This window comes from Eutrigla gurnardus (assembly GCF_963514095.1).
Source record: "Eutrigla gurnardus genome assembly, chromosome: 16".
NCBI lineage: Eukaryota > Metazoa > Chordata > Actinopteri > Perciformes > Triglidae > Eutrigla > Eutrigla gurnardus.
Window position 1 is genome coordinate 17,131,356 of NC_139927.1, and position 24,414 is coordinate 17,155,769.

A 24,414-nucleotide genomic window follows, 5' to 3' on the forward strand; every position below is an offset into this window, starting at 1 on the left:
GCAAACCTTGAAAGCAACATCCTCTTCCCTGGAAGGAGGAATCAGCCAATCACGGCGCATGTCCGCTTGTGGAGAAATCCGTACTGGAGGAGGCGACCCGGCGGCTACAGCAGGCTATCGCTTCTCTGCCACCAAGCTAATATGAGCCTTTAACTGGGGGTTAAGGCTTTAAACCGGATGCCTCTATGATCCAGCTAACCGTACAGCGAGATATACAGTGTTCAGTTCGCACAAGGTAAGGCATTTCGGCAGTCCTACATCAGCTAGCATGAGGTTAGCTAAACGCGGATAGCTGACATGGTCATGGTACGCCGAACTCCATTCAAAGATCTGTCGTTTTAAGGATGGTTTCTCTACAAGGGCAGCACTATTCGAGCACCGTGAAACTGTGGGACATTCTGAACGTCTTATAAAACCACCGGATGTACTTTCATTTATAACAACCTATTAGTCGGGTTGTTTGTATCTACAACATTGGAGGGCGGTGGCAGCGAGCATTTGTGCACGACTGCTAGTGAGACTTTGTATGATTAAACAATGCTCCATGCGTGCGTTCCGCGTTCGCTGAATCGTAGCGTGTGCGCAGAAAAAAAAAACCCTAGCCCAAATGTACCATGTCCATGTTGCGCGTGCATAAGAGGAATCACTAAATTGCCAGTATTTTAAACGCTGTTTGGTGCATCTTTGTCTTTACGCCACGGCGGTGTTGGGGCTACTTCTAGCTAGCACCCCATTTAAACGGACCCCGTTCTATCTGACATGTGTACGCATTTATTCACGAAGGTTTGCCTTTGAATAAACTACTTTTGGTAGTGAGATGTCTCATGAGTCGTCTAACATTTAGTGTTAACATTAGTTTAGCTAACAGCTAGCTTACCTGTCAGCACGGGAGGGGGTGGGGGGCATGTCAGTTTATTTGGAAGATTAACACGAAAGCCAGGGAGAAATAAGGAGGTATAAGTGTCGTTAATTGAAGTACAAATGTTCCCTGTAACATTTATTCATGAATGAACTGGGCGTAACATAGAAAGTAGTTATCCATGTGCAGGGAGATTAGCAAAGGATTAGGGCTCCACAAGGACAAACAGACGATAATCACGCGGCATTCTTTCTTCCGTCATACCGGACACGTTATCCCAAAACACCAGCCCCATTGTTTGTCTCCTCCCAGACCACAATAACTTCAAGTCACCTGTCTGCTAAGGTGTGCCCTTAGTATGGATATTATACTTTAGTACAGTAACACAGCCTTTGCACTTTGGTACTTCCCACCTCTGGTATTAACTCAAATACTCTGCATACGTTTAATTTTGGGGTACTTTGCACTACGCTGTACATCTGCCCCACTACAATTCAGAAGGAAATATGCTACTTTCAAATTCAGATTAATAATACAAAATATAATCAACAAATATATATATATATATATATATATATATATATATATATATATATATATATATATATATTATTGTATGAATAAGAATGTATTGATCCCTAGGGCCAAATTCATAAGCTACCCATCAGGGTTTTCTGTAAAATGAGTACCTAGTATGACCTAATTGTGTAAATCATGACTTTTTGGCCCTGATTTAACTCTCTCATGGTGCTCTTTCTCTCAGCCCCAGGTTTTATCAATAAGATAATTTAGGTTGTAAATGGCATCGTTACCCTGCTACAACTCAGTAGTTGGGATTTCCTATTTCTCCTTAGAAATGACAAAAAAAAGGCCCTGTAAATACACTTCCTTCCTTGTATGAGATTTGATGTTTTCTGACACACTATACGAACATGGCAGACCCGATGAGTGTACATATTGAGAGTCTTTTACAACAGTTGCACATTTATTTCGAGCATGGCATGTTTTAAAAGTAATCGGCATGCTGATGCACGGACCTGAGTTTATTAAAACCCCGGTTTCTGAAGTCCTAATCAGCCCGAAGCCTTTACTGCAAATGGCTGTTTGACCATAAACAGATGCGGCATAGTTGGAGTCCTGTTGAGGTTAGAGTCTAGTAGTGAGAGTGAAGTCTGCCCTGAGAGGCTCAAATCCACTATACTATCATATTCTTACATGTAAATAAATGTTTTTTAGGTGTGCAAAAGTTTTGCTCATTCATTTTTTACAATAAGAAATCCACTGATTTGTCGAGCACCCTAAATCCAGTGCAGACTTTGTCAAAAATATATATTTTTTAAATATATTTTTTAGCAAGTGCAGCACTTTATTTGCTGTGATATTGGGCAGCTTGGTTTGAAGTTTTCAGCAGATAATTTAGAGCTATCTTCCGTAGATGCTCTTTATTTTTTGGGTGCTGTGCCTTGCCTGTTGTGATTAAAGTTATCATGTCACGCACCTTAGAAAGCTGTTGTTATTTTTAACAATAAAGAGACAGGCTATTTTAAGAGTATCAGTGTTACAGTCTATCTTAAGAGTTGCTATCTTCACTGAGAGAGAATATTCTGAATGTTGCCCTCAGTCCTCACATGATTTTCCTCATTTGTGGATTTTGACACGCATCTTTGTCACGAGCAATAAAATTGTCTCGCCACGGGACTTTTAATGTTCTGTTTTAATAATAGCCCTTAATAATGGTTATTTAAGTACTCCTAAATATAGAACTGAGTAGCTGGATAAGTTGTTTCGTGTCTGTACCCACACATTTGTTTTTCTGCAGGTTGATATGGGTTTGTAAATACCCTGTAATTTCACTTAAAGTCATACAATTGCTAATGGAGGTCTTTCTTTGTTTACGTAGCCGGTCCAGCTGTGCGTGCATGTAGTCCATTTCATGTTTAATTTTCATACCATCGCATTTTTGGCATGCTAAATGAGCCTCATTTGCATACATACGTATGTATTTTAAAGTGTGCACTGCAACGACTGCAGTTAGTTAATTAACCTAAGAGACGTGCTTCAGTGACACTCCATCGATCGCTCCAGTCCGAGCTGCAGGGTGGCACATTGATCTGTGCATAAGTCTATTGCTTGGTGGTCTTGAAGGGTTCTGTGGCCTCTTCTATTGAACTGCTTTCTCCTGACAGATTGGCCACAGTTTGTCCAGCATGTTTGGAGAATTTTGAGTATTTACATCAGCTATCTTGGCTTCAGCAGGCATGCCATCTGGTCCTGCAGCGTGTCCAACGTTGTGAAAAATATTTGCCTATTTGATGTCATCTTTGCAGGGTTTATTCCTATCAAGAGCCTACTAATCCTTACATTTGAGATGCTGAAAACCTGTAGTGTTTGGAGGCTTGTTAATGTTTTGACCACCGGATTATCAGACGTGTCTCAAATTCAGCCTTTTTGCAACTAGTTATCTGAAAAAAAAAAAGGTTACCTGAATCTTTTATTTGGCAAGATAATAAAAAAGTGCTAATTTACAGTACCATCTTTTTAAAATTAATAATGCATGCAAGCAACATATTTCTCATCAAAAGCAAAACGTACCTTTTTATTTTATAATTATTTAAAGCTCAGAATTGAATGTTTGAAGAGTTTGTTCCAAAAGTTGCCCTCAGGATGGGGATCTTGGCAGATAAAAATAGTGGATGTGAACAAAGTGAAGTACTGTCTATGCGTGATTGCTGAGAGCACAGCAAATGTTGGTGGTTACTTCACTCGCATGCAAACACTTTTCTGTCACAAAACAACCTGTAGCTCACTGATATTCAGTTTTAGGATATGCTTAAAGTTACGCTCATGGCAGCATGTTGATTGTGTTTATGGTTACATATCCATGCTGTGGTTGCTATGACTCCAGATAATACCTCAAGTTAATGATATCACTACTAGGACTCGCACCTTTTATAACTGATGTTAGTTAATCAAGAAAAAAAAAATCAGTTACATGAAGCCACTAGGGGTGTGAATCTTTGGCTTCACTTCGATTAACGATACAGTAGTTGGCGACTTGATTCAAGGACGATTTTTTGTTGTTGTAATGATTCGATTCGATTCGATTCTTTAAACCACCATTCGATTCAGTAACTTGTAACCAAAATTCTATATCCATGAAATAAACATGCAATAATGCGAGTGAGACTATTTGTATTCTTCTGAAAGGTGAAAAAATAACATATGTATTCTATAAAAAAGTAAACCTGCATAATATTTTATGCTGAATACAAAAATGTAATTAAACATTGCTCAGTTATTTTGAACATTATTCAATAGACTACATGCTGGCAGGGGAGAGAGTGTTATTAAAACATTAATCATAAGTAAGAATCACGATTAATCCGATTAAATGCATTTATATCGATTATTGGTGAAGCCAAAACGATTCATTCTATTTATTTATTTTAGCAGATCGATTTAGTAGAATCTATAGGACGGACCATCGATTCATCGATTAATCGAATGAATCGTTACACCTCTAGAAGCCACTGTTTGGTCTATAAAATGACAAAAAAACAGGGAAATATGTTCATCCCAGTTTCTTAAAGTCCAAGTTGATGACTTTAAATGCCTTGTTCTGCTGGCCCAAACCCCAAATTCAGTTTAATGTGATTTGTGAATTTGAGAGGCGGAAAATAGCGTTGGCATTGCACCATTTTTTTTTTTACTTCTGACTGATCGATTGGTCAATCAAATGTTGCAGCTCTATTAATAAGTGTAACTCATGCATTGCCGGAAAAATTACTTGATCAATTTATTGTTTGGTGGGTAGATGATAATTTTGGATTGTGAAGTATTCCTTTTCATAGCATGAACTGACTTCATAATAGTCAGCTGAAATAACAAAAACCCACAGTTCACACAGCTCTAGCATTAGCTGAGGATTTGTAATAACCGCAAAGGTCATCTGATTTTTTAATCCGCTGCAAATCTGCCCACTTAGTAATAGTTCAAGTAAAACAAAATCCATCTACCATATGTGAGAAATTATGTGTGGTAATACCATTCCAGCCTGAATATACATCCTAGTAGTCATAAGTTGCATGTGTGCTATCTAGTAGCCACAGCCTGATTAGGACATTGGCCCTCTCTGACATGGACACAGACAGGTAATCTGTTAGATCAGCAAAATGTAATCTTCTTTAGTCAGCGACCCGGACAGCATTATTTGTGCGGTTGAGTAAGAGTGGGTGTGTTTGTACAGTAGCCATAGTTTAGTAGAAATCCCCTTTTTATATTGTAATTGTGAAGCACTAATTCCAAGCTATTGACGTTACTGTAATTATTTTTGCTCCAGTTGTGAAACGATCATGATTTTGTATATAATATTAAAGAATATGGAAGTATAATAATTTAAAATAAATAAATAACCTCCTGGGCTACTCAGAAATGTGTCTGTAAGCATGTAGCTCCTGCCAGGATTGGTTGCACTTAACAACACCATGGAGAAGAAATCCTGTGTTCCCGATGCTGATCACTCATCAATACTGTAGGCTCATTAGACGACCCCCTCTACAACCAGTGCAATTGGCTTATATGGGAATTACCATTTGTAATCCTGGTTGATTAACAGCAGGAAGAATAGGAGGAAGTTCACCTCAAATCTTGAAGAGATGTCTCTTCTGCTCATTCCTTCTGATTATTTTGCTGTCTGATCAAAATAAATGAACTCCAGCTTCCGATTAATAGTTTGTTGTGATGTATTTACAGATTTGTTCTGCTCCAGTGTTTTATCTCATTTCTCCTCTCGGTCCTGTTATGTGTTTGCAGCTGCCGAAACACCAGATGCATTAATTTTCACCAAATGTTGATTGATGCTTTCTTTTCGGGATACATTGAGTTTGTATCCATAACTTGTCCCTCCAGCGCTGTGTGCATTTCAAAAACCCTAGCCTCTCTACTGACTTAATGTGTTGTACAATTATACACAAGCTAGCCTGCTCCTTTTTAATCAAAGTGGCGATGGGAAGTTAAAACGTTTGGGTTTTGTGTTGACTGTTAAACTTTGATTGTGGTGAATATTACATCTTATATCCCTCTGCAACATTTAGAAACCAATCAGCTTTAAATGATTTTGACTATGTATATATGTTTTTTTTTTTTTCCTTATAACAGAGGTGAGCCATGGCTGAACCGAACCCCCCCCGCCCCCAAAGGAAGATGTCCACTGCTGGGGAGAGTGTCTATAAGGTGCTAGGGCTGGAGAAAGGAGCGACAGCTGAGGATATCAAGAAAGCATACAGGTAAGCAGTCTGAACATGCAGTGATCTGAATTATTACTCCAATGAAGGTGTCTCCTTAAAGGCTTAAAGGCAGGCTGAACACATTGTTATTATTATTTTAGGCATTTCCTAAATCCTTTGCTCAAATTAGCGTAATCATGTTTGTGAGATTACTCGGAGACATTCCTTCACCAGCTAAAGAGCATGTCTCTGCCTGTGTGAGTAGAAACAAGCTGACTTTTTATTATTTATTATACTTTACAAATAATCTTATCAAAGTTTATTTTCTTTCCCTTAGAATTAATTAATTAAAAAAGCATCAAACTGTTATATTTGACAAGCTGGAACCAGTAAATTATGACTACCAGGATTGAAGTTATTAAGTCATTCATCACGTTTCAAAATTGTAATTTGGGCCACAAGTATCAATTCATCTGGAGATGATTTCCTAAATGAATCAAGTGTTGCATAAATACCAGAATAAAGAATAAAATAAAAACACTAGAATTACTACAGAGAGCTTTCATTGTAATAGAATATGTGCCAATGGAGGTAAATGCAAAATGATTAACAGTAATGTAATTAAATAGCAATAGTACTAAATGGAGTTTTGGTCTATAAATGTCAGGGAAGTGTAAAAATACAATGCAAATCCCCTCAAGCCCATTTAATCAAAACATTATTTCTGATTCAATGTTAAGTTATATTATGCATGTTTGTCTTATTATTATTATTTTACTTCCTCTATTTAGCTGTACTTATTTCTAAGTAGTCCAAGTCCCATGTTTTAATCTGGAGGACCATTAGCTGTATCGCATAGTTTGTTTATTTGTTTTTATACTCATACATTCCTTTCCATTAAAATATCTTTGGTAAACAGTTAATTATTTGTTATCCATCTCACGAACAGAAGAGGAAAATATCTTAAAATCTCAACCAGATCCCTCCTTTATACACTAAATAAATTCATGAAAAAAAATAAACACATTTCTGCATTTCCCCCGTCCTCACTCTGATTTCCTGCATGCTCTTTTTCTCTCCTGTCAGGAAACTAGCATTAAAGTTCCACCCGGATAAGAACCCCGACAACCCGGAGGCAGCGGAGAAGTTCAAGGAGATCAACAACGCCAACTCTATTTTAAATGACGAGACCAAGAGGAAGATCTATGATGAGTATGGCTCGATGGGGCTTTACGTGTCCGAACAGTTCGGGGAGGAAAGCGTCAAATATTACTTCCTCATGTCCAAATGGTGGTTTAAGGTTTGTGCTTTGGTTTGCAATTTTGTATCTGTTTATTAAGATGATTAATTTAGTGTATTTGTTTATTTTATTCACTGATCCTGCTACATTCCTGCTACTATTCAAATCCATCCATCCATCCATTTTCTACCGCTTATCCTGTATTTAGGGTCACGGGGGGGCTGGAGCCGATCCCAGCTGTTACTATTCAAATCCTTCCATCAAAATGAGACTGGTCCTTATTCACCATACAGCTAGAAGCAAAGTAAAATCGTACCAAAAATGAGATCAACACTTTTCACTTTGATGTTGTGTTAAATTCTTGCTAATTAACACATTTTTGCATCATAATAAGACTCAAAATAAGATTCCTAAATCCAGTGCATTATAGTAATATACAGTATGTTGCTCTACTCTGGCCTGCAGCTGCATCATTGAGGCTGCTGCTGTATGGTGGAGTGGCATGAAAGCTCCACAAAAAGTGAAGCCAAAACATCTCAATTAGTCCTGGAAGCGCTTGATTTGCAGTCAGATAGAGAGCTTCTTTCTCTCTACTTCCGAATGGTCTTTCATGCTTTCAAGTTATATAAAGTCCTTCTTACAAAGAGCGTTTATTTTGATTGATTTGATTTGTTTGGGAAGTGGAGAAAAAAAATGCAATAACGGCAACACCTGTAAAATTCAATACTATAGGCCGCCAATAAATATGACCTTTTTATGAATCTTATAGTGTGCCAGAAACCTTTGTTCATCCAGAGTTCATAGTGTTACGTATTTAATTGTGGGGTAGTTTTGTTTATTTCCTCTTAAATTTGTTATGCTAAATTATGAAATAAAAGAAGTCTTCTGTCAGTATCTGATAAGTAAATTAGAAAAAAGGACTCAGAGGTTCATCTTCTCTCTTACTTTTATTACAGTTAGAAATCGGGATTATAGAGTACCTTCTCCTTTTTTCCCACTTGGCTCTCACACTTTTTCTGATTCTTTCAGGGTCTGGTACTGTGCTGCACTATGTTCACCTGCTGCTGCTGTTGCTGCTGCTGCTGTTTCTGCTGTGGGAAGTGTAAACCACCCAACGATGATGAAAGCTACCAGTACGTCAACCCTGAAGACCTGGAGGCCCAAATCAAAGCTGAGCAGGACGGAGGTGAGAGGGCGTTTCACATGGTTATGGTTAAGGCTCTAAGGTACACACTCTCACAAGTCAACGCAATTATTTTTACATTGGATTAACCTAGATTCATAGATTGATCCAAGCAGGATCTGAGGTCCTCTAACTGTAGTCAATTTAATGCACCTAATACTTGATCCATTAAGGGGATACGTCACCCCTCACCCCATGTCACCTCGCATTACTGAAGAACTTTTTCACTCGCTTGCCTCCACAGCAAATGGAGAAAAGTCTCATTGAATTGAAGTAAATGGGAGTAAACACACTCTCACACAACTCATGCAGTGTAATCCAAGTCTCATTTATCCAGTCAGATGATCAATACTTCCTGAACACATGGTTGCTGCAGGCTACCTAAACTATGTGGCAAGTAGGCCAGAGGGTGGAGGGGGGAAATAATACAGAGAGAGTTGCTGATTCTGCTCATTTCAATGGATTTCCCATTTAGAATTGAAATCGTGACACTCCTTGTCTTCTGTAATGAAACGCAAAGCACAATGACAAAGTGCATCACGTTGTTTTAAGGTGGAACAAGCAGCATGAGGATGAGGGATAGTTTTGCCGTCAAAAGTGAGAGTTCTTAGATATTGTAACAATCGGACAGTCCATTGAGTGAGGCGTCATTTTATTATGAATTCATCTTTTCATTTGTAGGAAGGTTATTTCAAAACTCATGCTCACTTGCTTTAAATCAAGTAATGCCGAAGTATCTTGAATAATGCTACATCTGTAGGGAAATCACTAACCCTCAAGGCTCTCTGTAACTTCACCAATCAATTTATTACGTTCTCACGCTCCAGGATTCGTGTTTTCATGCTCCCATCCAACAGGTTACACAGTAATCATAGGCCAGCCCAAGTCTAATCTGGGTCCAGAAAGCCCAGAAGGCCAGAGTCAGCCCATCCCCCTGCCAATGCCCATGCCTCCACCTGAGCCCCAGTCGCCGACCTCAGCCAGTCCAGCAGGGGAAGAAAACCCCGGAGAGACCCTACCAGAGTCGAAATGACTCGTAAGAGCCGCCTCGTCTCGTTTGTGTGTCGCATCGTCATCCTTGGTGTTGCTTGTTAGCCGTCTGGCTGTACGTGACTCATCGCTGCTGTCGTCCATAACAAAACCGCCAGTGCTGTTGGATTACCACTGTACAGCCGTCATGTCACTCACGCCGTCTTGTACCTGCATGTTGTTTCCATGTGCGTGCATCAGTGTGGCGTTTAATCACTGCACTGCTTGCTGGAATTTCTGCCCGATGAGCACCGATTAATTAATGAATCACTTTGATTTTAACTTCCGTTTTTTTACTTTACCATTATGTATATTTATACATCCTCTTGTACTCACTTGTGCTTGATACTTAGATGATGTGATAGACAGGAAATCTTTAGCTTACATTCTGTAGAACCTGAAGACGCCCGTTACGTCAGTTGTTATATTACTGTTATATTCGTCAGATGCAAAAATGAAGTTTCTGTGCACTGCATGCTTACTTTTGTGAGTGTTTTGTCTAACATGCATATGTCTGCATAACCACATAACACAACAGTATTTCTTTTTAAAACCTTAGCTGTGCTTTTTATTTGGTTTGTTAACATAATAAAAATAAATAAAAGTAAATTGTCTTTCTGAACCCCACAGATTATGTATGTATGATTTATAGTGAATTTTGTTCAACTCGGTTTATAGATATTGAAAGGAGAAATGTAATTTAAACCTGCTGTTATGGAGTGTATAAGATACCACTGGTAACACTGGTCCCTTCCTGTGCTCTCACAGGAAAGCGATAGTGCTGATGGGCCTCAACCAGCAGAAGCAGGTAGGTTAGATTCATTCATTATTTTGTCCACATGCAGAGTAAAGCATCATACAGGTAGTAGGAGCTCTATAAAGAACAGCTCTCGTTCTACAAATCTGTCTGAATACAGTTGCTGTTGAATCTCAGTTTGACTCCCCACCTCTCTCCCTCTTTAGCTTTCCGAGCCCCTACTACGATCCAGCCACATTCGACTGCTGCCAGAGTTCAACCAGCCCAAAGCCACCAGCCAGCCCAGGCCCATCCTGACCCCTCCACCCGCTTGATCTACCTGCAGGACAACACCTGTAAGGTGGGCACTTAAAAGGCTCTTGGCCCCCCTCCGTGGAACTAAAGTAATGAAGGAGAATTCATGCAAATTAAACTACTAGCTGGGCTCTCACTGAACATTTTAGTCCCCTTTCCGCTTCCAGCTTGCCACATACCTTTAGCCTGGCCTGTGCCAGACGTGATCTTACAGTTTCTGTCATCCAGGACTAGGTTTGCCACAACATGCCTGGACTCCCCGCTAATCAGTTCTTGTCACCCTATCACAACCAGTGAGGACTAGGCTGGAAGATAGCAAAAACAGGGAGACACGAGGGCAATCAACATCATGGAAAGGTGATCCTCATTATTTATCCTCCCCTGCATCTCTCTCCTTTTTGGACTTGTGACCACCAGGAGCTCTTTTTTTACATTTCTTCCCTCTAACTTGTTTTGGAGTTGCCCTCCAAATTGAAAAAGAATGGTTTTTCGAAGCCACTTGTGATGTGTACACATCATCAGAAGACTGCTGCACAGTGACGTGGAGGACCTTTTTGTTGCTTCCTCTTCCCTCAGTCTCGTTTAAATGAGCAATGCCGTTAAATGTTGCATTGACACCCCTAACGTTCATCCTTCCAAACGAGCTCTTGATGCCAAGTGTGGTGGTTTAAATAGTTTTCCTTTCGAGGCAAGGACTAACGGAGCAAAGTTTTCAAGTCAAGATGGTACTGCATTTCACATGAACGCACAACGCAACGCGGCAGAAGTGACTGACCCATGATGTCTTTGATTTTAAAATGTCTGAGCCAAAATCCCAAGCTGAAAACTTAGAGCATGGATCAGGAGCAGAGTCGACGCTTTCCTCACCAACGTGCATGCATTTTTATTTTATTTTTTTGGATGCATGCCCCTCCCCCCTGTACAGCACTGGAACACACCCCCTACCCCAAACCACAACGTGAAAGAACTGCCTCGTCTAACCTTACAGACATGCTGACTCTGGCCACACTCACTATACACATGTACCAGCCCGTATGTCATCGTGTGCTATCCTCAGCTAAAAAAAATACACCCCCCAGTGTAACCTGTGGACTGAAATGGACAATGACGGACGTGATACCGTGGGGAAAATAAACCCATTTTTGTTTAATTGTTTTGTCAGATCTTTGCGCTCCTTCTCGTGTTGCAGTCAGAGTATTTGGTAGACCACAGCTAAGAGCTCCATGTAGCCTCCCATGTTAACTCCGGTCGACACGCCATTTGCTCTGTAAGCCACAGTTCAGTTTGTCAAAGTTGTTTGTATAATATGTAATGTAATTTGGGTCTATGCACCTTGTGAAGCGGGTCCATTGCCATTTAAAAAAAAAAAAAGGTTTTTAACCTCAGTTCAGGGTTTTATTTTTACCTCTTACTTCCAGAACCACAAAAACCATCAACTCTTAAGTGACTTGATAAACTATAACCTCAGGTCTAGATTCACTGAGACTGCATTGTAAGGGCAATCATCTGGTTACATCGCACCTCGGCTACTTCACGTAACGGTTTATAAATTGATTGCAGTAAACAACTAACCTTCTTTACTGCAAAGTTCAGGCACCCATATTTTAGTTGGAGGACTAATCTACGAAGTTCTGCGTCTTTGTCCCGTAGAAAAGCCTCTGCTTCCTGACGCGACGGTGACAGTGTTGTGCCTTGAACAATAATTGCAGCAGTGACTAAATGGACAACTGTTGATGCAACATTTCAGTGAGTGTTCTGTAGCTGTTGGTGTCTTGTTTAGCATGAAATTGCCTAAATATAGAGTGAAAAAAAAATCTGATCTACATACAGGTACATGACCATGTAAAGAGGCTCTAATCGTTATTTCTACTCTGAAGCTCCTCATTACACACTCTTTAGTGATCGGCACGGCTCTCTCATTTGATTATTTATTGCTCCTCCCTGTGCAAACCTTGAATGAATCAGTGAATCTGGATCAGTGTTGTTGTTTCAGCTGCATATGGTAACAGCCACCATGTTTTTGAGATGATCCTGACTTCAGCAAAGAGTTTTATACACACATATTTTTGGTCTTTTATATCTTACGTTGGCACGTTTCCTCAATATTTCCGATTACTTTTATTTGATATTTGACACACACAAAAGCATTCACCCATCAATCGCTGTAAATTTCAAGTCAGTGTCGTCTGCATAGTCATGATAGTGCTGCAGCTTGGCATGGGATGATATCATATGAAAATGATTTTGACCAAAATGTGCTTAAAAATGGCACGAAAACGTACTAGAATCTCTTTACATTTCACTTTTGTTGATTTACATTTTTTTGTGGAAAACTAATCTTAAATGAGGTGATCATAAATCACAAGGTCCTATTGCATGAATAAAGGATAACTAACAGCAACATTGTGTCTGTTCTACCTTTATACTGTTTGATAATTCCTATATCTTTTTCATTAAGGCTCAATTTTTCACTTCTCTACCATGGTAATAGGCTAGAAGTCGTGAGGACGTGAGGATATCTAACGATTGTCCCGATAAAGAAAATTCCCCACAAACGTATTGAGAGTGTATTTATTTTATTGGGACCTGTGATAAAATCCCATAACCCTATGCCTAGCTGCAGCTAACGATCATTGTTCTTGATTTTTTACTTTGTAACGTGAAAACTGTGAAAAATCACCATCACAGCTTTGCAGAGCCAGACGTATTCAGGTGTCTGTTCATGTCCAACAAACAGTAAAAATGATTTAGTTAACTGTCATGAGATCGAGGAAAGCACCATATTGGTCGGAGAGTGTTTTGCTTCACAACTCACTCAGTTGATAAATCAGCAAATTCTCTATTTAAATGACAAATGGTTTCAGCTCCAGTCATTTGTGCTCCCTTGTTGAGTTAGCCACAATTTATGATGGCTGTTATCAAGAGTGAAGCTGTTGCAGCAGTTGGCCTCATTCATCATGTATAGTATAGAAGTCAACCTCGATACTGTTCACCAATGAATCATATTTACTCTAGTTGTAAGTGCAACTTTGATTAACTTCGATTCAATGCACTTTACTTGTGGAACCTGAGAGTTATTAACCATGTAACATCATTTTGGGGAGTGTTTTGTTGATTTCTCGTCAAGTCAGCTGCAATCACTGCAACATCCTCATGTCTACGTATCTACAGTAAAACATAGCTTCCTATCAATTGTATTTTTAAAGGAATAGTTTAGTATTAAACTCTAAGAGAGTTACTCCTGCTAAGAAATGTTCCAGTTAATAACTCCAAGTTAAACCACAGCTTGTTTTCAGTACACTGTGTTCGGGGGTTGTACAGATTAAACAAACAAGATATAATATGTTCATTTGTGATGGTGAAATACATGCTAGCTGTTTTCCTACATTTCCAGTCTTTGTGCTAAGCTAGGCTAATACAGCTGCAGCTTTGTGTTTCCTGCACGGACATCAGTGGCTTCGATCTTCTCATCTAACTCGGCAAGAAAGCTGAAGCGCATTTCCCAAAATGTTTAACTTGAATAGACTCAAATTGATAAAAACTTTTTTCTAGTGCTTCTTAAACGCTCCCCGTTTTTTCTCCCACAACAAATAGATTGTGTGTCTGTGTATCAAAGAAGTTAAACTCATCTCTCAGCTGCTAAAACGTGCAGATCTCCACGTAGGACCAGCAACCGAGCCCATGTTTTCACTTTGAATTACAAACTGTTGATAAACCAGCTCAGACTGCTCCATCGCTTTATTTTGGCTCCATCATTGATGGATAGCGTTTCAGTTTGTATCACTTCCTTCTCATCCTTTCATCTGAACCATTTCCAAGAAAATCTTTTCTTTCCTTTCCTCAGATCTTTTCAAATCAAACGTGTAACCACAATGAGGCCATGGAGCACTGAAAGACATTATTTATTGTTTTTGTAATTGTTGTAAATAACTCCTAAAATAGCAAAAATGACTGACAAAATTCGTAATTGTTAATGGAGATGTTTAATGAATGACTGTCTGTTTTAACTGTGTACATACATTTTTTTTTATTTGTCGCATAGAAATGCCATCATTTAAATGTAATATTACTCAAGAGGGAGGTGTTTGGGGTGTTAAATGAGGAGCGCGGACTCTGGGTCACGTGTATGTCGACATAAATACGGGGTTGAATGCATTGTGCTAACCTGGAAGCATACACTGTGTTTAGTGGTACAAACGCCATGCTAGCATATGCTGCAAACAGCATGGAGCGAACGTTTATATACATTTTGGACCTCTGTTCTCATTCCTCTGACCGGGAAGTGGGACAATCGACCAAAATTGCTGTATTTCTCTTTAGGGGGACGAGAAGATATTAAATTGAGTAGAGCAACGTGATGTAGACATTTGATCAATGATGGTGTTTTTTTTGTTTGTTTGTTTGTTTGTTGTGGTTCCCTGTGGACGATCTGTAAATGAGTCAATACGGAATTCAACCAAATAAAAAAGGGGGATTTGATAACTTCCTGTCTCTAAGTTTTTCCTTTTTATTTGCCTGCCTGCATTTATTTATTTATTTATTTATTTATTGGAACAAGTGGCGCTCACCTCCGAGCCCATTTGCTCACACTGAAGTTGCAAATCTTTCAAAACGGGTCACAAATATATACTTCAATTTATTTATTGAAAAGGTAATTTCTTAAAACAGTTTGTCACTGTAGTTTTTAAGCTAAACGTAACAGAAAGAAATGGTGCATTTGTTGGGGATTATTTTCAGCGGCGAATGAATTGATGCTCAAGTGAGTATTTGGGTCACCAGGACGTTGTATGTGGGATTGAGTGTAAGTAAAGTACAGTGTGGGCGTGTTCATGCTAATGAAGGAACAGTCTCCAGTGCAACAGTGTGGCTCATTCATGTGCTTTTGGACAACAATGGAGATCAATGGCACGGAGGAAGAAGATCAGGCTTTGACACACACACACACACACACACACACACACACACACACACAATACTACATTCATGGAGGGTTTTTGTCTCGTCCTGGGATGCTAGCAGAGTGAATAGCTTTGTGTTTGTATGTTTCTCCACTCCAGAGCCTATAAATAGTCTCGTAATCCCATTAATAGTTTAGTCTACTTAGCCGACTCCATTCTGTGGATTAGAAAATTCCTTGTGGGTTTGGCCGCTAGGAAGTGACCTGGCTGCTCTCTTCTAGCTTCTCAGGAAGCGAACAAAGGTCAGAGGGCAGAGACTGCAGGTGAAAGTGTCTTTGGATCGTATAGCAGAGATCAGATAAGACGGATCTAACTCTGTTTCAGCATTAAGCCATTCATTAGTCATTGAGTTTATCTCGACTCATTTGTTTGTTTGTTTTTTTGCAAGAACAGACTTGGTGGAAAGTTTTTTTTTCTATTTTTCACTATTCTCTCATGGACTTCTACACTGACACAAATGAAAAAATGATAATGGAATGTATCCAGTTGCCTTCTCTGTGCATATTTTGATAACAATCCAGGTTCAGATTGACACCTTTTCTGTTATTTTTCAATTATGTAAAAAAATAAACAAAAAATCCCCATTTAGAGGACTGTGCAGCCTTGGTCAAATTTACATAAAATGCCTGAGTAAGATGGTAGATGGCGTGCTTGAGTCATCTAAACGTTCACTCTGTTCAATTGTAGTTTATTGTTTGTTTTGAGACGTCCATTCAGCTTTATATTAGGATCTAGACACCAACAGGCTCCATTGTATTTTTATACTGCCTCTTCTGGCTTGATGACTCAATCAGAAGCATGTCATGTTTTAAATATAGCCAGTCCCAGTCTGTGCTAAATGTATAGATGTCATGAATCAAGCCAGAATCTATACATTTTTCTTTCTTTCTTTCTTTTTTTGTTGTTGTTGCGTTTCATCACTAGTAGTTTAGGGATCAACGTGACATTAGAATGATTAAATTGTGTAGTAAGTAAAAAAAAAGTTTCAGATTACTGTCGCTGATGAAATTATTTAAACTAAACAATTCAACACATGTAATTTACCACTGAACTTTCCATGAGTGCACACGACACATTATCTTCACGAGGACTAGTCGGCGTGACGATCACCACTTGTTAGCAACCGTCTTTTTTTTTTAAGATACATGTAAAAACGTCCAAATTCAAGGGAGGGATACTTACTGACAGTTAAACAGTTAAAAGTCTTAATAGGTCTTAACCACGAGGGAGCCCGGAGTGCAACAACGCCAATGTTTAATTTCCCAGTTTTAGGACTCATTCCTGCAACATCGTAACTATTGGTTATTTTTGATAATCCGTCTATGAGAACGTTATGCTAGCTCAATGCTAAAACGCTTGAACTCAGTTTTCCAAAACAAAAAAGGCAATATTTGACATTGTTAGCTCTTGGAAACAAGCAAACAATTATTTTATTTTTTTAGCAATTCAACTTATATTAATAGATAATATGCAAATATGAGCAGCTATTTAGTTTGGACTCTGACTCTAAAGATGCCAAGATAGCTAGGCTCTAGCTAGCTAAACAAAGCACAACCAATATGGTTTTTGGGGTCATCTTAATGTCCCCACTGTCCCATGTTGACAGTGTCCCTGAGATTAGGTTTCAAGGGGTATAACATCCGTCGGCTATTAGCTGTAGTGAGCTGGGTGGGTTCAACATTTGACCCAGAGAAACACATGAGAACTTAAACCACTGGGTCACCAGTTCTCGGATGCGCTCTCCCCCTCCAAAAAACTCTGCGTACCGAATACTGTTGTGACAAACAGAAGTCAATGTTGAGAAATGGCGCAAGCTGTTTATGCCGAAGTGTTAATGACCTCAAACGTGGCGGTCAGAGGTTGCATCATGTCCAGGATCCCCGTCTTTAGTATCAGACTTCATGCACATTATCGTTTGAACCCTGGTGGTACCGACCTCTTTTCCTGATCCTCTGCCACGCCCGAAAATGTCCAGCGGTCTGCCTGGGGAACACAGTTTAGACAGTAACCCAAGCCAGAAAAAATGGACGATCTAAAAATACCAACAGTCAACAGTCCGGCTGCTGTGGGCCTGAGACAAGGGGCATGGGAGGGTCTTTACGTGGGGGGTTAAACAGGCTGGCAGGGGGGGAAAGGGAGATAGAGTGGGAGACAGCTGGGGAGAGAGAAGTCAAAAGAGCTAGAGCAGAAGACGAAGGGGAAATACATCAAACGACGCCACCAAACCCAACATCTAGAATCCCCCCCAGCTTGTGTTTCTCTGCTCCTCCTCTTGTCCCCATCTTCTCTCTTTTTGGACGTTTTACTTGTTTTTACTCGCCGCTCCCTGGAGGTGATGAACTTTGCTCTCAGGCCTTCATCCGCAGGCAGATCTGGGCCCGGTGCCGGCGGAGGAGCCACCATGGAGAACCTGGAGAAGCAGCTCATCTGCCCCGTCTGCCTGGAGATGTTCTCCAAACCCGTGGTCATCCTGCCCTGCCAGCACAACCTCTGCCGCAAGTGTGCCAACGACATCTTCCAGGTGAGGCCGTCTTAAAGGCTCATACGTTTCTCCATATTCATCCCAACACATTTCACATTTTAGATTAATAGAATAGAACACCAAACTATCTTTTGAGCGTCAAACCAGTGTCACCCAGCGGTAGAAAAAGTATTTCTACCCTTTACTCGGCAAAAGTAGAAAATACCAGTCTTAACCTACTCCAAATTCTACATTCAAAATGCCAATGACACATTGTGTTATTGGATATTATTACTAAACGTTGTAATTTATCAATGTGTGTGCATATTTGAGGTAATTTATACACTGCTGGTTCATTTAATAATAAAGGACTTCATATTCCAAAACTATAAAATCTTAATCTGGAAAGTAATAAAAAGTGTAATAGAAGTATAAAGTACAGATACCTTCAAATTGTACATGCGTAAATGTAATCAGCTACTTTCCAGCACTGCAATAACCCCCTCAAAATATGGTGGCTAGCCTTATTGCATGTGGACGGCACACATGCAAGCTTGTTTCACTGCAAATCAAAGGATTAAAATGTCACTATGCTCAAATGTGTCACATGTTTGAAACTAATATTAATATAGATAGAATAACTAGTGGTGCACTCCTGACCCTTTGTGGCTTGGAAGTAGAGCAGTAAGTGTTGGAGGAGGAAAAGTAGAATTGAATGACCAGATTATTCGTGCATGTGAAGAGTGAAGGTTGCCATGGATCTAATCATCTCTGTATCTCTCAGTGGTGTCCTTTTGTAGTAAGGGCCCGGAATGGGAGACGGTAGTGTTTGATTTGCAAAATAAACGGGAGGGTCAGACATAGATTGAATGACTGAAGAACCATAAATCCTGTTTTGGTGTTTCATTGTTAGAAAATGATTTGAAAATGTTTTTCTTCTCTTCATCCAGTCAGCCAACCCTTTGTGGCAGTCCCGTGGCTCGTCCACCATGGCTTCCAGCGGCGCTCGCTTTCGCTGTCCATCGTGCCGACAAGAGGTCCTGCTGGACCGCCACGGGGTCTACGGTCTGCAGAGGAACCTGCTGGTGGAGAACATCATCGACATTTACAGACAGCAGGAGTCCTCCAGGTGAGTGTGTGTTTACTTAAACCCATCCCCGTTAAAGCACTATACAGACATTTAATGACTAAAATAAAGTTTATAACACATAATAATGTCATTTTAAGCAGATGTACAGGCATTTTTTATTGTATTGATCACTAAATAATGTAATTTTAACATTATTTACAACCATCATCATTTAACTTCTTTCCTTCTTTTGGTATTAAAGTCACATCTTCCAAACAGGTTTAGCAACAAAAGGTCTTTATATAGAATATGAGGTAAGATTGCATGTTGTTGTAATCATGAGTGACTACCAACAGACGGCAGCATCGTACTTATTACTGCCAGTTTTCAGGTTTCTGACAGTCTCTGTACAGTAATGCACTTTTGAGCCATATGTGATGATGGAGATTTGCTGTTTTCATAAGTTTAAAGCAGTTTCTTAAATTATTTATAAAGTTATTTGTGTGTGAAAATGTATAAATGACTTTGTTTGCTTTTAGATAATAAGGCAATAATAATAACACTGGGAGGTTATTTTCTTCTCTGTTTTCCCTCATGTTTTAGTCACTATGATGATAGTAATAATAATACACATAATCATAATCATCATAATAATAATAATAATAATAATAATAATAATAATACACACGTACAAAGTGTCTGATCCAACTCACCTCCAGGTTGTAATCAATTCAAAGCTCTGCTCCTTTCTTCACCCAACCACAAAGTCCATCATGGATCTTTGGCCTAGGGTGTATACTTATGCTACTATATAATGTATGTGTACTTACAGTATGTATGTGTACTTATGTATGTATAGCCTACTTATGAACCGCCCTAAGGGCCACTCAGATTCTGATCAGGCAGCTCGTTCCTCCCAATCACCCTCCTCCAGGTTTCTCCATCGCTGCCCACATGTGCATTGAATGTTCTGGTTTACTATTTATATCCTTTTCAAGAAGCCAATGATATTTCAAAAATATATTTTCAAAGAGTTCTCCATCATAATAATTATGTTGTTCAGGCTTTTTCTTCTTCATCATCCATTAACTCGCCAAACATTATGGTTGAAACTAGAAGAATTTGAGTTGTCAACAGACACTTTTTGGCTTAAATCCAAAATAATGCTCCATCCTTACAATACCAAAACAGATGAAAGTCTGAGACAATTTGGTGATGAATCAGTTAACTAATGGTTTCAAATATGGCGGTGTCTGAATGTTTTGCTCTTTAGACGTGTATAAAAAGTTAAATGTTCCAAGTAGAAGCCTCTTTAGTCCATCTGCCTCTGTTTTCTACACTTACTACAACCCTACACTGAAGTCATCGTCACTCCAAAATAGAAGCTCGATGAGTCAGCGTTGGTGGTCATTAGCGACAGAAGGCCAGGAGTCCCCTCGTTGTGTGGGGGGGCTAAAATAGATGTGATTGTTCTCAAATGTTTTTGCAACTTGTAATGTCTCATAATTTATTTTGTGTGGAAAGATTTCTCATTACTTAATCATAATTTCTGTCAGCGACACCTACGTCAGAGTACAAAGAAGCCTTTATTGCATACATTTTTCTTTGTTGCTTCCGTTAAAAAAGGCTTTGCTTCTTAGGATGCTCCATAGTGCAAATGTACCACATACTCATATACATTACTTACTGGTAGGACTTCCAAATCTGTGAGGAAATATTTAAAAAACAACAACACATAGAGAATAGAAAAATATAAATAAAATAAATCCTCTGATGCCTAAAAATGCAATAACAAACGGAAACCTTACTGGTTTAACAATACGGACCATGTTGGCAAGTCTTGTGGACACTATGCCAACAAGCGCATGAAAATCTCCCTTTAAGGGCATTTGAAGTATATACATAAACATTCTTTGAGCATTTAAACAATAGCTAGTGGTATTTGTACTTGTATTCTTTTAAACAACCTTCCTTTGGAATATTGTGCAACTAAAACTGCCGTTTTGTTTCTAGCAGTGTAAAAACATCAGTTTCTCTTCCAAACGTGACCAGATAAACGGAGAAAACAAGAGCTGCGATGTTCCATTTTGCTCAAAAGGTAGAAAACCTACAACAACCAGAATGCACTGGGCTCATTTCGCCGTGGCAGCCTCTTCGTCCTCCAGCCATAATTCCTCTGCACTGCTGCATACAAAAATAAGTGCTTTAAGTGCTTCAAGGTTTATGTCGCTGCTCGTAGTTACTGCACTGAAATCCAGAACAAACGTCGGAAATTAAAAAGTATGTTATCTGGTGTTTGTCTAATGATGCTATGGAGGAGAGAAGTTAAAGGCTCTGAAAACATATTCTCTCCATCAGCTGCTTTCTATGAGTGACGGGAGCCGGCACAACCTCACAAAGTCACAACAGTGTTATTTCACCTCTTTTCCAGGCCTGGAACCATAAAGCCGGGGCAGCAGCAGCAGCAGCTGCTGTGTGAAGAACACGAAGAGGAGAAGATCAACATCTACTGCCTGTCCTGCAAGACGCCGACCTGCTCCATGTGCAAAGTGTTCGGAAAACACAAAGACTGTGACGTGGCGCCGCTCGGCAGCGTTTACATGAGACAGAGGGTAAAGACTCAACGTCATATTCGTTATTATTATTATTATATTCGCCATTATCACTTTTCTTTGTAATACCACTTCAGTCCACTTGTTGCATCACCCCACTCCACTATATGTCACTGCTGTTCACTTCTCATCATTTCACTCCACTCTACTTCAAGGTTGAGTAGGTCATTCTATTCAGAAACACTTTCTGTTGTATTCATTTAAACCATCGTAACATGCCACTAGCAATAAATAAATTAACATTAAATAAAAGAAAGTCATCTGTGGCCGTGGCAGGACTGTAGAAAGAGTGAAAATAATTGGACGGCCTGCCTGTCTGTCAATACTTACTTCCTGATTGCGTCTGAAGGAAGGGGGCGGGACCTTTTCGGTTCAACGATGCGTTCAAAGTCAAATTCTCTGCAGTTTTTCCAAATGACCTACTCTGCCTTTAACTGAGCTGTTATTTAACATCAAAAATCCACTTCACTTCACATCACTCCCCTCCACTTTAGCTCACTCTGCTTCACATTCATTTACTCCACTTCACTTTTCTTCACTCCTTTCATATCACTCCACTCGCTGTACAACACTCCGCTCGAGTTCAAGTCACTTCATTTCACTCTACTTCACTTCACTTCACTCAGCCCGGCTTCATTCCCCTCCACATCGTCCCACCTTACATTATTCCACTTCAGGCCACTTTACTCCACTTAACTTTAGAACGTTCCACTTCTCCTCACTTCACCCCGCATCACTCCCCTCCACTTTATTTTACTTCACTTGTCTCCACTCTACTACACTCCCTTTTAGTTCACTCTACTTCAGTTCACCTTTGACTCAATTCAGTCCACTTCACTCCCTGCCCGCATTCACTTCACTCCACCTAGCTTTTCTTCAGCCCGCTCCGACTCTGTTTCTGCTGCTGTTTGTTGGACGTAATCCGGCAGGTTTTCATTTTCAGCCGAAGCTGAAGCTGATGTAAAGGTCAGAGGACCATCGCCGAGTGTTTAGAGAAGTCTAAAAGTGCATGTGGGTGGACTTCTTCTAAGACACGGTGGCCTTTATCCAACATACTACTTTCTGTTTCCATTTTTAAATCATTTTTCTTACTTTGCTCTTTTCCAAGACTGCAAACAAACTGACCTGTGTACAAATACATACTGAGCGTAACCCCTGAAATCAGGACTCACCTGGTGATCTGCACATCTAAAGGTCAGCTACGGTGCCACCGGACATTGTTTTTATAATTAAAATATAACATTTATTACACGAAACAACTTTATTTAGATGCCAGCAGCAGCAGCAGCGTCCGGCAGATTATTGAGCAGCTGGCTTTGTTGACATTTTAGCGCCGGCCTCTCCATCTCTCACGCTGTCTCTGATTCACTCATCTGAAATTCAGATGAGGTTGAGGAAAGTTGTTGATCCTCAATCTTCACGCAAAGGTTAATGTGAAAAACATGGTGATTTAACGTCGGCCTGGTGAGAACGTCACGCTGATAAATGACACTCAAACAGTACGGAAGCATGTGCATGATGTCATATGATGCTCTGAGCAGATGTATGCTGGCGACTCACGTTGTTGTGCTTTAGGTGGTGACAGGCTCACTGACTAGAAAGTACTCAGACTGCATTCCTCCACCAACACTACACACACACTCATACTGGAAAATGTCTAACCAACATCTTGATGTGCATAAGAAATACATATTAAGACAGACAAGAATCCTGATTGACTGAAGGCTGTGTTATTATTGTTCAAGGAGGAACGCTGCAAAGTTTTTCGGGTGTAGACCACAAATAGTGTCTAATCTGTCTCTCTATATGGCAAAATCTCATTATCATGTTGGCAACTAATATGTTTCATGCACTGTGGTTATATTAATTTAGTTGTAATTCTTGCACTATTTAAGAGTGTTGCCAAGATATCACATTAATCAGTTTTTTTTTCATTACCACAAGACATATATATATATATATATATAGAGAGAGAGAGAGATAGAGATAGTAAATTAACACTTTAACCATAATATTAAGGTATACAAGTGTGTGTATGTATATAAATATATGCAAAGAATATGACATCACTAATTCTTCCTTAAACTTCAATTAGTAAATTGCTAAATTAATGTCAGTTCTGTTGTTGATGTTTGCAGACCGAACTGAGCGATGCCATTGCAATCTTGGTCGCCAGTAACGACCAAATCCAGGCAGTCATCTCTCAGATGGAAGACATCTCCCACACTGTCGAGGTTAGACACACACACACACACACACACTCACACACACACACACACACACACACACACACACACACACACACACACACACACACACACACACACACACACACTCACTCACTCACTCTCACACACACACACACACACACACACACACACACACACACACACACACACACACACACACACACACACACACACACACACTCACTCACTCACTCTCACACACACACACACACACACACACTCACACACACACACACACACACACACACACACACACACACACACACACACACACACACACACACACACACTCACTCACTCACTCTCACACACACACACACACACACACACACACACTCAGCTAATACAGAGTCCTCAGTGATATATTATCTTTACATTATTATGATCCATACTGTTAACCTGATTTTGTATTGGCCTATATTGTACATATTTTGGATTGCACCTTAATGTTATCTGAGACTATTATATTTGTCCCACT

At 39.7% G+C, this 24,414-nt stretch overlaps 2 protein-coding genes across 4 annotated transcripts in view; both read left to right on the top strand.

Annotated features, from left to right (window-relative positions):
• The first annotated feature begins 45 nt into the window (after positions 1 to 45).
• Positions 46 to 11,737, top strand: dnajc5ga (DnaJ (Hsp40) homolog, subfamily C, member 5 gamma a). Its single transcript, XM_084030908.1, has 7 exons — positions 46 to 235; positions 6,017 to 6,144; positions 7,171 to 7,384; positions 8,354 to 8,510; positions 9,365 to 9,543; positions 10,305 to 10,344; positions 10,500 to 11,737. Exons 2-5 carry the CDS (start codon positions 6,026 to 6,028, stop codon positions 9,538 to 9,540), a joined length of 666 nt encoding a protein of 221 aa, XP_083887034.1. The 5' UTR covers positions 46 to 235; positions 6,017 to 6,025; the 3' UTR covers positions 9,541 to 9,543; positions 10,305 to 10,344; positions 10,500 to 11,737.
• Positions 11,738 to 17,471: 5,734 nt separating this feature from the next.
• trim54 (tripartite motif containing 54) overlaps positions 17,472 to 24,414 on the top strand; it is a 278,550-nt gene continuing 271,607 nt past the window's right edge. For all 3 annotated transcript variants that reach the window (XR_014598478.1, XR_014598479.1, XM_084029963.1), the window contains exons 1-4: positions 17,472 to 18,066; positions 18,957 to 19,135; positions 21,507 to 21,687; positions 23,826 to 23,921. Coding sequence is in view for 1 of the 3 variants with exons in the window: in XM_084029963.1 (XP_083886089.1) it covers positions 17,881 to 18,066; positions 18,957 to 19,135; positions 21,507 to 21,687; positions 23,826 to 23,921 (642 nt within the window). In the remaining 2 variants the exon portion in view is untranslated. The remainder of the gene's footprint in view (positions 18,067 to 18,956; positions 19,136 to 21,506; positions 21,688 to 23,825; positions 23,922 to 24,414) is intronic.

Excerpts from the sequence above, each read along its gene's own strand:
- dnajc5ga (XM_084030908.1), top strand. The coding sequence starts at position 6,026 with ATGGCTGAACCGAACCCCCCCCGCCCCCAAAGGAAGATGTCCACTGCT. Across the intron at positions 7,385-8,353 it reads TGTCCAAATGGTGGTTTAAG|GGTCTGGTACTGTGCTGCAC; the intron begins GTTTGTGCTTTG and ends TGATTCTTTCAG. Across the intron at positions 8,511-9,364 it reads CAAAGCTGAGCAGGACGGAG|GTTACACAGTAATCATAGGC; the intron begins GTGAGAGGGCGT and ends CCCATCCAACAG.